General features: G+C 54.0%; 1 protein-coding gene across 2 annotated transcripts in view; it reads right to left on the bottom strand.

The window, feature by feature from the left end:
* The window catches only part of ATP2B3 (ATPase plasma membrane Ca2+ transporting 3), a 46,008-nt gene that overhangs the window by 18,566 nt on the left and 14,225 nt on the right, over window positions 1-13,217 (bottom strand). For both annotated transcript variants that reach the window (XM_025049224.1, XM_025049222.1), the window contains exons 11-18: window positions 11,368-11,373; window positions 10,676-10,912; window positions 5,850-6,029; window positions 5,615-5,702; window positions 4,865-4,971; window positions 3,631-3,822; window positions 1,863-2,076; window positions 94-305 (exon numbers count right to left, since the gene is read on the bottom strand). In XM_025049224.1, the coding sequence (XP_024904992.1) occupies window positions 94-305; window positions 1,863-2,076; window positions 3,631-3,822; window positions 4,865-4,971; window positions 5,615-5,702; window positions 5,850-6,029; window positions 10,676-10,912; window positions 11,368-11,373 (1,236 nt within the window). The remainder of the gene's footprint in view (window positions 1-93; window positions 306-1,862; window positions 2,077-3,630; window positions 3,823-4,864; window positions 4,972-5,614; window positions 5,703-5,849; window positions 6,030-10,675; window positions 10,913-11,367; window positions 11,374-13,217) is intronic.

Raw genomic sequence — 13,217 nt, 5'->3', positions numbered from 1 at the left:
TGAGGCCCGCAGTGATGTGCACAGAGGCCGGTAGCAGGGGCACATGATTCCCCGCTCCCCTACCTCTTCCAAGAGTGTAGCCGCCCCTCCTACCTGAATCGCAAAGGTGCCCAGGACGATGGTGCAGAAGATGGGGTTGCCGAAGATGCCGTGGAAGACATTGCGTTCGCCGTGGACCTTGCGGGCGTTGACCTCGTTGAAGAGCTGCATCATGACGAACGTGTTGAAGATGATGGTGTAGTGCTCCGAGGGCGGCGAGTGCAGAGGCGCGTTCCTCCCGCTGTCGATGTCGAAGAAGAGTTCCCCTACGAGCCAGATGCAGTGACACCACTGTCAGGAGAGCGGAAGGAGTGCCCCACCCCATGGGGTGGCAGTCGAGGCTGAGGTCTGGGCCTCGGAGGTGGGGGTCTGGCACTGAGACCAAGGGCAGGAATAAAGAAGACAGACCCATGCTGCTTCTCTTGTTAGGGTGCAGTACAGCCTGGCTCTCCTCTGTCCTGGCCCTACGACAGTGCAGCTGGGCTGAGCCCTCGGGCAGGCCATCAGAGGTTTCTGCTCCCAAGAAATCAAAGAAAGACCCCCTAGAAGTTTCCCAGATACTGACATTTGGGGTCCCCCCACCATGACTCCTGTACACTGAGCTTTGAATCTGCTGCCAGGAATGTGTGCTGAAGGCGGAGCCTCACTAGGCTCTGGAGGACAGTCATGGTGACCCAGGCCAGCACACCATCCAGGATCGGCAGACACACAGAGAGCGCCCCAGTATAAAGGAGAGAGAACACAAACAGACAAACCAACAAACCCGCCCCTGACATAAACAAAGGATTCTGCTAAATGGATCCTGCCAGATACGGAAGACAACTCCGAAGATGACAGAACTGCTGCCACTGGTGCCAGGCTTCCAAGAAGCAGCCAGTGTGCTTGAGCAGCTGTCCCCAACCTTTTTGGCCCCAGGGACCGGGGCTCCTATGAGAATCTAATGCCTGATGATCTGAGGCGGAGCTGAGGCGGTGATGCTGGCGCTGGGGAGCGGCTGCGAATACACATGAAGCTTCACTCACTTGCCCACCGCTCACCTCCTGCTGTGCGGCCCAGTTCCTAACTGGCCACAGACTGATACCAGTACCAGTCCACAGATAGAGAATTGGGGACCCCTCTGTTAGACATCTCAGTGCCTTCCATGTCTGGGCCACAAGCGTGGCTCAGAGCAGACTCTCCCCGCCAGTATTTCCTTCTGCTGTCCACACTCTGCCCTCTGCCTTCTCTCCGCTTCCCTGCTCTCCCCCTTCTTCCTTCCTGACTCTCTCTTCCCCCTCCTTCCCCTCCCCTTCCTCCCTCCATTTCCCTTTCTGCTCTCTCTCCTCCTCCCTATACTTCCTCTCCTTCCTTCTTTCCCTCTTCTCCCTTTCTCTCTTCCTCTTCTCTTTCCTCCCCTCCTCTCTCCTTCTCTTCTCTGCTTCCCCTCCTCTATCTCCTCCTTCTCCCCGCTCCTCCCTCTTCTTCTCTCTCCTTCTCTCCCCTGTGGCCTGGTCCTTTGCCTCCCACAACGTCCAGCAGGGCGCTCTGGTCATTGTCCCCTGGAGAAATAGTCGTGGGGTGAGTGGACAGGTGGGTGAGTGAGCTGGGTCTCAGTGTTTGATGAGACATGCCACGTGTTCTAAGGAGCAGTGGACAGTTTCTCGGCTGCTCAGGGGCTATGATGCCTGGGTGGGGCACACGCACAGAGGGTCAGCAGGGAGTGAGCGCCCAGGGGTTCTCACTGGAAACTGGGGCCCCGGGTGGTCATCTGTGCCTTCTACCACTAGAAGGAGTCAGAGCCTGCAGGGCTGGTCACAGTGCAATGTGCCCCAGGGCGGACCTACCCACGAAGAGCAGTGTGAAGATGATGGTGAGCTGGTAGACCGCATGGCCCAGGATGTTCTTCATCATGGTTCGGGATATCAGGGGCTTGTCCCGGCCATATGGCTTCCGCAGCAGCAGTGACTCAGTGGGCGGCTCCGTCGCCAGGGCCAGAGAGGCAAACGTGTCCATGATCAAGTTCACCCACAACATCTGCACGGCTTTGAGAGGAGAGTCCTGTGGAAAAGATGCAGTCACTCCAATGTGGGGCTGTAAACCCTACCAGCCCCCGACTCCGGAGAAGAAACTCAGCTTGGAGTCAACATCACTGGGTTTCATTCCAGAGAAAACGCGACAAATCCAACCTCGCCATAAAACGTGACAGCCCTATGTTTTCTTAAGGTCAACAGAGAGTTTTCACTGGGCTTTTCGACTCCTGCTCTTAAAATGTTGCCAGTCTCCTTTCTTCTCTCACCTGGTGGCAGTGATCTAGAAGGTGTGGTCCAAATTGTTAGTAGGAGGTTGAAAACCCCCATCAGTTGCCTCAGACTGTGAAAGAGATGGGTGGTCTCCTGGTCTCCCACGGCCAAGGGGGAGGAAGAGGCCCAAGCTCCATCAGACCTTCCTTCTCCTCATCGCCTCTGAGTCGTTGGTTAAAAACCAGACTCACAGAAGCCGGACATCAAGGACCACGTACTATATGATTCCATTCCTATGAAACTTCCAGAACTGACGGATCCACAGAGACAGAAAGCAGATGAATGGGTACCGGGGTCTGGGGAAGGGGAGAGTGGGGATTGCTAGGGGTGATGAAAAACTTCTGGAATGAGATAGTGATGATTGCGTAACATCACAAATGCACTACAATCCACTGAATCGTACACTTTAAAATGGTTAAAATAGTTATTATGGTACCATTTATATTATGGGATTTTTTTCTCAATAAAAAAACCTTTGAAAAGAAGACAAATTTTGGATAGTCACTAATGGGGAGAATTGGACTATTGACAAGGAGAAGAGGCTCCTTCAAAGGTTAAATATAGAGCTCCCAGCAGAATCACCACTTCCACTCATAAAACTAGACCCAGGAGAAGTGAAAACGTCGGTCCACGCAAAGCATCGTTGTGCATGTGCACAGCAGCGTTATTCACAGCAGCCAAAAGGTGCACACAGTCCAAATGCCCACGGTTAGAGGAACAGAGACATGTGTTCTGTAGCCATATGCGATGGAACATTATTTCTCCATCAAAAAGAATGAAGTATCAATCCATGCTAGAACGCGGACCTCAGAAACATTGTGCTAAGTGAAAGGAGCCAGATACAAAACCCATATATTATTTAATCCTATTTATATGAAATGTCTAGAATAGGCAATTCCGTAGAGACAGGAAGTGGATTGGTGGGTGCAGAGGTGGGGGGAGGGGGAATGGGAAGTGACTACGAATGGGGATGGGGTTTCCTTTTGGGGCGATGGAAATGTTCTGGAGCTAGATAGATGATAATTGCGCAACAAACACCGGGAATTGTACACTGTCAAATGGTAATTTTTTGGTACGTGAATTTTATCTCAATAAAAACATATCTGCAGCAAAGAAAACACTTGTCACTCCCAACTGGGCCCTCAGGTGGGAGCTTTCAGCCTGCGCACCTGCCAGAGGCTTCCTCTCTGCACTGGGGTCGGACATACGGGGAAGGCAGGGTCTGGGAAACTGGCTGCCTCCTGCAGGCCCCGTGGGTTGCGGGAAGGAAAACCCAGGGTCTTCCTTGGGCAAAGTGGTCCCCGGTACCCACCTGAGTAATGCAGGCGCCTGTGAAGGCCACGATCACGGCCACCACATTGACCGTCAGCTGGAATTGCAGGAACTTGGAGATGCTGTCATAGACATTGCGGCCCCACATGACCGCCTTGACAATGCTGGTGAAGTTGTCATCAGTCAGGATGATGTCCGAGGCCTCCTTGGCTACATCAGTCCCTGCGATGCCCTGGGGGGGGCACACACACAGTATCCATGGGCCCCTTCCCAACCTCCCATCAACCACCCATCCCATCTGGGCTGATTCCCTGCCTTTCATTACAAAAGGGGCTCCCCACCAGCTGGAAGCAATTATCATTTCATCCAATACATCCTTGTACTAGGAAGGGGAGGTTGTTGCGTGGCTTTGCTCATCGCCATGTGGCCACCATTGGGTCTTCTGTCCACTGTGAACACGCTAGAGCAGCTACATAAGGAGCTGCTGAGTCCTGGACGGGGACATCTTTGGCAGAGCAAGTACATGTTCTCCTGGCGCACACAGGGATGTTTGGAAAAGGACTCCAGTTCTTGCTGCTCAAAGGCTCTGATGCAGGGACAGCTTGGTTCTCACAGTGCCCAGGGGTTAGGGCTTAGTCCTTCTCTGGGTCTCGGGTTCTGGGAAGGACTGGCCCATGCCCCGGTGCCTGCCCACGGTGGGCCACATTGAATGTGGCGGAGTAAAGGGCACTCCTTCTCAGTAGGGTGGGGAGAGGGACTTGCTGGGTTTCTGCCTTCAGCAGCCAAGCACAGCTCCTTGCAGAAGGCCGTGATGCCAGGGCTAGCTACCTGGGCAGTGTCCACCCTGTCATCTTGCTCGGCAGGGTCAGGGTTTTACAGAAAGAACTAGCTCCACATAAGCAACAGCAGAGAAGTGCAGAAGAAAAGCTTGTTTGGGGACTCTGCTGCTCACGCTTGGGGCAGAGGTCCACTGAGACAGGACTAGGAATGGGTAAGGTAGGTGCACAACTGACAAGCCCCCTCCCAGCCCCTCGGTAGTGAGGCCGGTCCCCACTACCGAGCATCATCACACCAAAATACGTTTAAGCTAATGACGCATGTGTCCCTTAACTGGCAGAGCCCGTAGAGGCCCAATCGCCCAGGATATGAGAGAAACTTCTGGCACTCTGCAACCCGCCTTAACACTCACTCCTAGCTTCTTGCACAAAGGTAATGTCCTTGAAACACAAGGCCCTGCCTGGTGTGGTGAGGCAGGCTGGCTCTGGGCGGCTTACCATGGCGAAGCCCACATCTGCCTTTTTGAGGGCTGGCCCGTCGTTGGTGCCATCCCCGGTCACGGCCACCACCTGCCGCTGCTCACCGGTGGTACTGTCAATGATCCCTGGAACATAGAATGGGGCCTTGTGTGACCAGCCCTGGAACTTTTGTAAGAAAACCTTTTGAGGTTTCGACTGTTCCTATGGCCCCCAATCCTCTGTGCTCCCTGTCATCTTCAAGATCAAGTTCCTGTGCCTTGACTGGGAGCCCCATCCCCATCCTCCCTGCAGGCCCGTCACCCAGTGAAATGATGCAGGGTGGCATGACTTGGTAGAAGGGAAGGGCCCAGCATTGTGTGACTTGGATAAATGCCTCCCTCTCCTGGGCCTCAGTTTCTCCATCTGTTATGATGAGAGACCAGGCTAAACTGGCATCTCCCTTTCCAGAGAAATGGAAGGGTGAGCTTCGCCATGTCAGTCCTTTGAAGGGGTCTCGATTATTACCTCTATTTTCCCAATGAATAAACAGGTTCAGGGCGGGCCAGTGACTTCCTCTGAGACACAAGCCAACTCTCTAGCAGTGAAGGGTCTAGAGCTGAGGACCCCACTTCTTGGTCACGCCCTGGAGACCCATTTGGGAGCTTAGCTTTGGGTGCATGGGACCAGAAAACACGCTGGGGTGATGGCTACACCCAAGGAATGTTATGTTCCCTCTGGAAAAGGTAAGGGCAGGGGCGGGGGTGAGCAGGAGTGAATTCACTCTATTACCTTTGACCAGAGTGTGCTTGTCTGTGGGAGACGATCGCGCGAGGACTCTCAGCTTGGGCCACACCTTGTCCAGACGCTCCTGTTCTATCTGGGAGGGGGAAGCACATAGCAGCTGCAGGGCCTGGGTGGGCAGGCAGGCAGGGCTGAGCAGAGTGGGGGTGAGTATGGACAACTGGCTAGAACCCTGGACAAAGCCAGGCAGCCCGCTGTGGGAGGGCAGATGGGCTGGGCCTACCTCGCCTTTCTCATTGCGGATCCTCCGGTTGAACTCCTTCCCCTCCAGGCACAGGAAGTCCTCCCCAGGCTGGATGATGCCACACTTGGCCGCGATAGCCCGAGCTGTGTTGATGTTGTCCCCGGTCACCATGCGGACTGTAATGCCAGCACGCTGGCATTTTCTGATAGCTTCAGGGACCTGGAAAAGACAATAGAGATGGGCCATCAAAGCAAGACATAGTTGTGTCTAGGCTGTACCTTTTCCTCCATCCAAATGTGTAGCACCCCCCCCACCCCTGTGGTACTGAGGAAGGACCTCTGCAGAGGGGTGGGCCTTCAGGAGGCCTGGAGAATAACAGCCTGTCTGTTTTGCCACCGCCACCAGCCTAGCGGGCAGTGAGCAGGGCGCTGCCCTCAGTCCCTAAGCCCCCAAGGTGCTTCCTTCACTGTGCTTCCTTTACTGTGCTGGGCCCCAGGGACCAAGAGTGACTCAGATTCAAGCTCTGACACCACAAGCAAGGCTAGGAGAAGCCACTAGAAGCTATTATTCTGTTGAGGGGCGCTGTCCGAGTCATATCTGGACAGGTGACTGTAGAAATCACCCGGCTCCATCAACCTCATTTTCCACTGCAATATGGGGACCCCCAGAGCGGCTGAGCCAGGATCGGCCCCAGTTACCAGGCCAGCTGGCATGGCAGTTGTGTCAGCTCTGGAAGGATGAAAAAGGGACTTCTGTCTCCAGCCACTCTGCCAGATGGCAGGGCCCACTGTGGGCCTGTCCCTCTGGGGCCTGACTCAGGGCAGGCTGCCAGCTGTCAGCTGGCTTGTGGCCAAACTGTGGGCACCCACCTCACTTTTTTTTACAATATAAAATTTAAAAGATTTAGAGTCACGGGTTTTACATGATAAGGTATTCTTACTACTCATGAGGGGAAATGGAACATATCTTGGTTGCATAGTACACATTTCCGTTTTCCAAATATAAAACTGGATGCTGAAAAAGGGGAAGAAAAAGAGATCCCCGTGGTGCTGAGTAGAGAACAGGCTGAAGGGAGTTGAGACCAGCCAGGAGGTGGTGGCATGTCCCAGAGAGTAGAGCTCAAGCCTGGACGCGGCGGAGAGTGGAGGGCTGGGAGGAGCTGGGGGATTTCAGATACGGAGGTCAGAGATCGGGCCAGACCTGTGAGATAGATACTCAGAAATGGCCCTGGCAAGGGGTGCAGCCTGGGGACCTGGCTGCCTGCTCTGTCCGATGTGCCCACTGTGCCCACCTGAAGGATGCTCACTGCTCCAGCTGAGACGGAGGTCCTGGGGACCGTCTGTGCCCAAGGAGAGAGCTTGAGAGCACAGTGTACTGGATGTGGCTCAGCGGCCAGGCCTGGGAGCCTGGGGACAGGGGGTGAGCTGGGCCACCAGGTGGTGTGAGTGGGGCAGGGCAGCCAGGAGACCCCGGGGGAAGTGGGCAGCAGGTGAGGCTGGGTGGGGTGCAGGTGGATGCTGACCTGGGAGGTCCCGCATGCTGATTGACCCTGGGGTCATGGGGGGCTGGTGGCTGTGATCTCAGCCAGAGAGAGAGTGGGCCTGAGAAGGAGAAGGGGGGCCTGGGGCTCAGTCAGAGGGGCCATCACTTCAGGGCTGTAACAGAGTGAGCGACCTGATGATCCCTGAAGCAAGTACTGCCAAGTGGCCCAGAAGGCTGAGACCCGGGAAGGGGGCTTGCCTCCCAGACGACCTGTAATGTGCGTTAGGGACACTGTCTGCTCTTTGAGACTCTTGGGATGCTGGATAAGGAGCTATAGGGAGATGCTCCTCTTCTAAGGAGCTCCCTCCTGCCCCTGAAGCATCTGGAAGCCACTCCTCTGCTGCCACCACGTGGCTGTGATGAGCCTGAGACCTGGGAGCCCTGCACCTGGTGGGCCTTGTTTGCCTACTGCATGTGGGTAGAAGGAAGGCCCCCTCCCTCCAAGGGTACCCTCTCCTTCATGGGGCGACTGTCCTTCCTCACTTGTCTCCCTGTGGCCCAGCTCTGGCTCGGCCTGTTCACCATTCATACAGCTTGCCTTCAAGGCCCCTGCGCCCCACCAGGGCGGAGACCTCTGAGCCCTCCCCTGCTGCTGCTGTCTAGGCCTCCAAGGTTTAACAGAGTCCCACCCAACGATCCGCCTGCATCAGCACCCAGGACTCTGCTGGGCCCTTGGTGCTCCCTCCTTGGCCCCCACCCAGCTGGCTGGTCTCCGTGGGGTCTGCCCATCCTTCCCAGGCTGGCTGTGTGGGTGCCATCTGCTGTGCAGACTCTCACTGTCGAGCCAGAGAGAAGCTGTCCCTTTCTCTGGGCCCTGCCACCAAGGCCAGTTTCCGGATTTTAAACAAGCAGCCATCTCTGGCCTCAAGCTTCCCATGCCCCATATTTCTGCCCACCGGCAGCCACTGCAGCTGAGCCTTCATTATATCCTTCAAGGGCCTTGTGTCTGTGTCGCACATTTCCTAAGATGAAAACTTACAAAAAAAAATAACGTCCCGGTATGCAGGGCTGGGCCTCACTGCACCCTTATGCAGTCATTCTGCACAGTTTCATCTGCCCCCATCACCTCCAGTCTGGTGTCATTGCCATTTCTGTAAAAGAGCCGACTCGGACCAGAAGATCTACGAATACATCTAAGGCCTCCAGTCTTATATTTAGTCAGCTTTGGTTCATTTAACAAATATTTCGACCAGAAATTAGGACTCTTTGGCCCAGGGAATCAGGCCTGAAGGGCTCCTTCATGCTTCATGCCTCCATCCAGGCAAGCAGCTGAGGTGGAAGGGGAGGGCGGGCTGCTTGTGATGCTTCTGAAATGGCCTTGGCCAGGGCCTTGGGAGTCCAGGAACGTCACCTTCCTGGGTCTGTGACATACTCCAAAGGAACTTTAGCCTTCCGGCAGCGTCACACAGCCCTAGTAAGCTGGGTGGAAAAGTCTAGAGCTGCCACTGTAGACACCTCCCAGGAAGTAAGGAGGGGACACCCACCACCCTGGGAGCATCACTGAACATCAGCCACAGGCCTGCAGCCATGCCGGGGGATGGGGGCATGAGTAAATGTTCCATTCACAAGGAGAAGGCTATCAGGTCTATGCAAGGGCAAAGCAGCTTTATGGCTCAGCTTTGCTGTGTGGATACAACGCTCCTCCACCCTGTGCCTCAGTTTCTCCCTGGTCTGATGAAAAGAAAGGTCTGGCCCCCATGTCTTCGGAGTTGGCCCTGTCACCCTCAGGAGTCACCTCTCCTGTTTTCTCAGGCTGCTCCTCCCACTGTCCCTTTCTCTGGGCCTGTTCCTCTGTCTGGAAGTCTCTCCCCTCCCCTCCGCCACCGTCTGCTTCTTCCCAGGCCAGCCTCCAGGTGTCTCCCCTCTGCACACGTCTCCTTGGAATTCCGGGACATGCCATCACTGATGACCCACAGCCGGTGTTTACATATGGCAAGTACTGACTTCTGAATCGTGGGTCTTTCATACATAATCTACTGTGTAAATGCTTGTCTCCCGGAGGACAGGCCAGAAGCTTCTCCTCCCTCGTCTTAGCACCCCCCAGGGCTGCTGGTACACATACATGTGTTCAGGCTAATCAGCAGGATCAAAGTGGCTCTGCTTCTGACATGAGGTGAGTGTCACGGGAAAGGCCCTGAGAGGAGAGAAAGGATCCCTTCCCGCCTCTGGTAACTTGCACCCCTTGTGCCTCGCACATCCCCTCTAATGCTTCATGTGCTACAGCTGCCACTGACACCCCAGTCCAGGACCAGCCCTGGAGGCTCTCCCTCCCTAGACGATCTCTTATCTTTAAGGACCGACAACTCTCCCCATTGGTCCTTCACTCTCCACCTTGTCCAGCTTCTGCCTTGTTTGTCCTCAGAAAAGGCACTGGCAAAGTTGTCTGCACGTGCTGGTTCCCTGCGTCGTCGTCCCACAGAACCTGCTCAGGTCAAGGTCTCCAATAACCTCCCAATGTTGAGGGCCTACGTCTGCTGTGACCGAGCTAAGCTGCCCTCTTGCTTCAGCCACATGGCCCTCGTGGTTTGTCCTCCCTGTTTGGTTCCTTCCTTTGAGTCTCCTTCGAAGACTCTTCCCAGCTCTGTTCCAGCTGCACTGCCTCCTCGAGACATTACTCATATAAAGATGCTTCTGGAATCTCTCTCCTGCTGGGACCATTGCTTTGAGCTATCTACTCTTACAGCTACTTGCCCGCTTGACATTGCCACAGGATTGTCCTGAACCTCACTTAGCCCCAAATAAACCCTTGACTGAGAACTGCCTTACTCTACCCCTCAAACCTGTGTTCCTTTGGGCTTCCCAGCCCAGCGATGGCAATGCCATCCACCCCACTTCTCCATACCAGAGCCCCAGGATTCGTGCTGACTCCTCCCTCTCCTTCCATCAATCCTGTGGGTGTCACAGCTGTCAAAGTTCTAACTGCCACCCTCTTTCGCTTGGTGGAAGCAGAGCCTGAGCCAGGCCCGGAGACCAAGTAGGAGGGGGCCTTCCAGCGGGCAGGACAGACTCTCCATGTGGGTGCAAAGGTGAGAGGATAAGGAGCGTCAAGTGTGTTATGGACGGTCTGGTCTGGGCTGCGGCGGCCATGCTCCTTAGAGGACCTGAGGCTCTGCCATCGCCCACCTTTCCAGACTCCTATGGGCAGCCAGTTTACTCTACCTATCATTATGGTGTGACAGCTGGGAAGACAGAGAAAAGGGGCCATTCCCTCCTTCCATTTATGTCCAAAGGCTACACCGTGGAGGCCAGATAGGAATAACCACTGCCCCTCCCCCCATTCCCAACAACTTGGGCTGCTCCCAGAGGGGCGGGCGGGTGACTACCTCGGGCCGCACAGGGTCTTCGATGCCCACAACGGCTATGCAAGTGAGGTCGCCCACGACTTCATTCTCGTTGTCCCAATCAGGCTCCTGGGTAGCAGAGAAGTCCCGGTAGGCGATGCAGATGGTGCGGAGGCCATCGCAAGCCATCGGCTCGATGATCTTCTTCACCATGTCATCCCGGTCCCGAGGGCGGAAGCCACGTAGTTCGCCATTGTTATTTAAGATGTTGGTACACCTGGGGTGGGGACAGAGCAAGGGGAGTCCGGGCAGCTGAGAGTCTGGACAGGCTTGGGTCTGCCCCTCCATCTGACATGGCAGAGGTTTCTCCAAGGAGGGAGGCGCTCTGCTTGTGTGGGGCTGAATACTGTGTCTTCCCAAGGTCATGTTCTTCCCAGAACCTTGGAATATAAACCTGATTTGGAAATAGGGCGGTTGCAAAGTTAAGATGAAGTCATACTGGATTAGGGTGGGCCCTCAATCCGATGACTGGTGTCCTTATACAAACAGAAGAGGACACACGGAGACAGATACACACAAGGACGAGGCCATGTGACAATGGAGGCAGAGGCTGGAGTCACGCGTCTATAAGCCAAGGAACACCAAAGACTGCCAGTGACAACAGACGCTGGGAGACACAAGAAGGACTCTTCCCTGGAAGCTTCGGAGGGAGTGCAGCCCTTGCCACGCCTTGATTTCAGACTTCTGGCCTCCAGAACTGGGACAAAACAGATTTCTGTTGTTTATGGTCTTTTGTTCTGGCAGCCCCAGGAGCCGGACACTCACAGACCGGTATAGGTTAGGAGACCAAAGGGAGGCTGGGGCACAGGACTCATCACAGCTCCTCCCAGACTCCACAGGAGTTGGGGTTCATCACTCCCGCCTTGCTGTGCTTTAGGGCAAGAGTGTGGCACCTGGGCAAAAACTGAAAGCCGCGGAGCGGCCCGTGAGAAGGCAGCAACCACGATACGAGCTCTGGTGACCCTCGAAGCTTCTCAGAAGGGCCCAGGAAAAGGGCAGGCTGGCGGGAATCGGGTGACGAAGAGGAAGGAGCAAAGGAGCCAAGGGCTCCAGAAGCAGGCGTGCGGGAGGGGTGAAACGTGGAAGAAGGAGCCTGGAGGCGCAATCGCGTCATGTCTTAGTAAGTGATTTGCCAAATGGGCTGGGTCGGTTGGGTGGGTATGGTGTTTAAGAGAGAAGCCAAAGCCAAGGGGAAGTGTGGAGGCTGATCAAGGTAAGGGGGGGAGGTTGGGGCACTTGTAGGCGGAGCTGCATGCTCCCCGCTGTTTTTCTAATAGTTTTATCGAGATATAATTCCCAAACCACACAATTCACCCTTTTAAAATGTACAATTCAATGGCTTTTAGTATAGTCACAGGGTTGTGCAACCATCACCAAAGTCAAGGTTAGAACATTTCCATCACCTGTAAAAGAAACCCTGCACAGGAAACAAAAGTGAAAGAAAAAAAAAAAAGATAAACTGGACTTCACAGCTGAAAACCATTTGTGCATCCAAGGATGAATCAAGAGTGAAAAGAATATTTACGAATCAGATATGTTAAAGTTCTAATATCTAGAATATATAGAGAATTCTTACAGCTCAACAATAAAAAGGGAAACAAATCGAAGATGGGCAAAGGACTGGAATAGACATTTCTCCAAAGAAGATGCGCGTATGACCAGCGAGCACATGAATGGGCGCCGATATTACCAGTCATCAGGAAAATGGCAAGCAGAACCACCATGAGATCCCTTTTCGCATCCACGAGGATGGCGATGATAGTAATAATAATGATTATTACATGTTGGCAAGCGTGAGGAGAAGTCGGAACCCTCATGCATTGCCGCCAGAAATGTAAAATGGTGCAGCTGCTGTAGAAAAAATGATGGCAGTTCCTCAGTAAGCTAGTCACAGAATTACCATATGACCCAGGAATTCCACTCCTAGGAATATATACAGGAGAAATGAAAAGACATGTTCAAAGAAAAAGAAAATGTTCGAAGAAAAATGTTCATAGCAGCATGATTCACAGTAGCCAAAAGATGGAAACCACCCAAGTGTCCGTCGGTGGATTTGTGGATAAACTAAATGTGGTCTATCCATGCAACGGAATATTATTCAGTCGTAAAAAGTGGTAAAGCACTGATCCACGCTACAACATGGATGGACGTTGAAAATGCTATGCTGAGTGAAAGGGACCAGACGCAAAAGGTCACGTATCGTAAGATTCCATTTATACGAAATGTCAAGATTAGGCAAATCTGTAGAGGTAGGAAGATTAGTGGTAGCCAGGGGCTGAGAGGGGGTATGGGAGCGACAGCTTCATGGGCACGGGGTTTCCCTTGGGGGTGACGACAATGTTCTTCAACTAGATAGAGGTGAATGTACTTAATGCCACTGAACTGTACACTGTAAAGTGATGAAAATGGCCACATTTATGCTGTGTATATTTTAGCACAATAGTAATACCACAAAGCCTGAATCCTTCAGCTGGACCCCAGCCCCTGGTGTCCCCAGCCCTAGGCTCGCTCCTGTGACCAACTC

Source organism: Pteropus alecto, unplaced genomic scaffold (genome assembly GCF_000325575.1).
Source record: "Pteropus alecto unplaced genomic scaffold, ASM32557v1 scaffold396, whole genome shotgun sequence".
Classification (NCBI taxonomy): Eukaryota; Metazoa; Chordata; class Mammalia; order Chiroptera; family Pteropodidae; genus Pteropus; species Pteropus alecto.
Note: the sequence above shows the minus strand (reverse complement) of the source record. Positions and strands in the feature narration are given on the sequence as shown.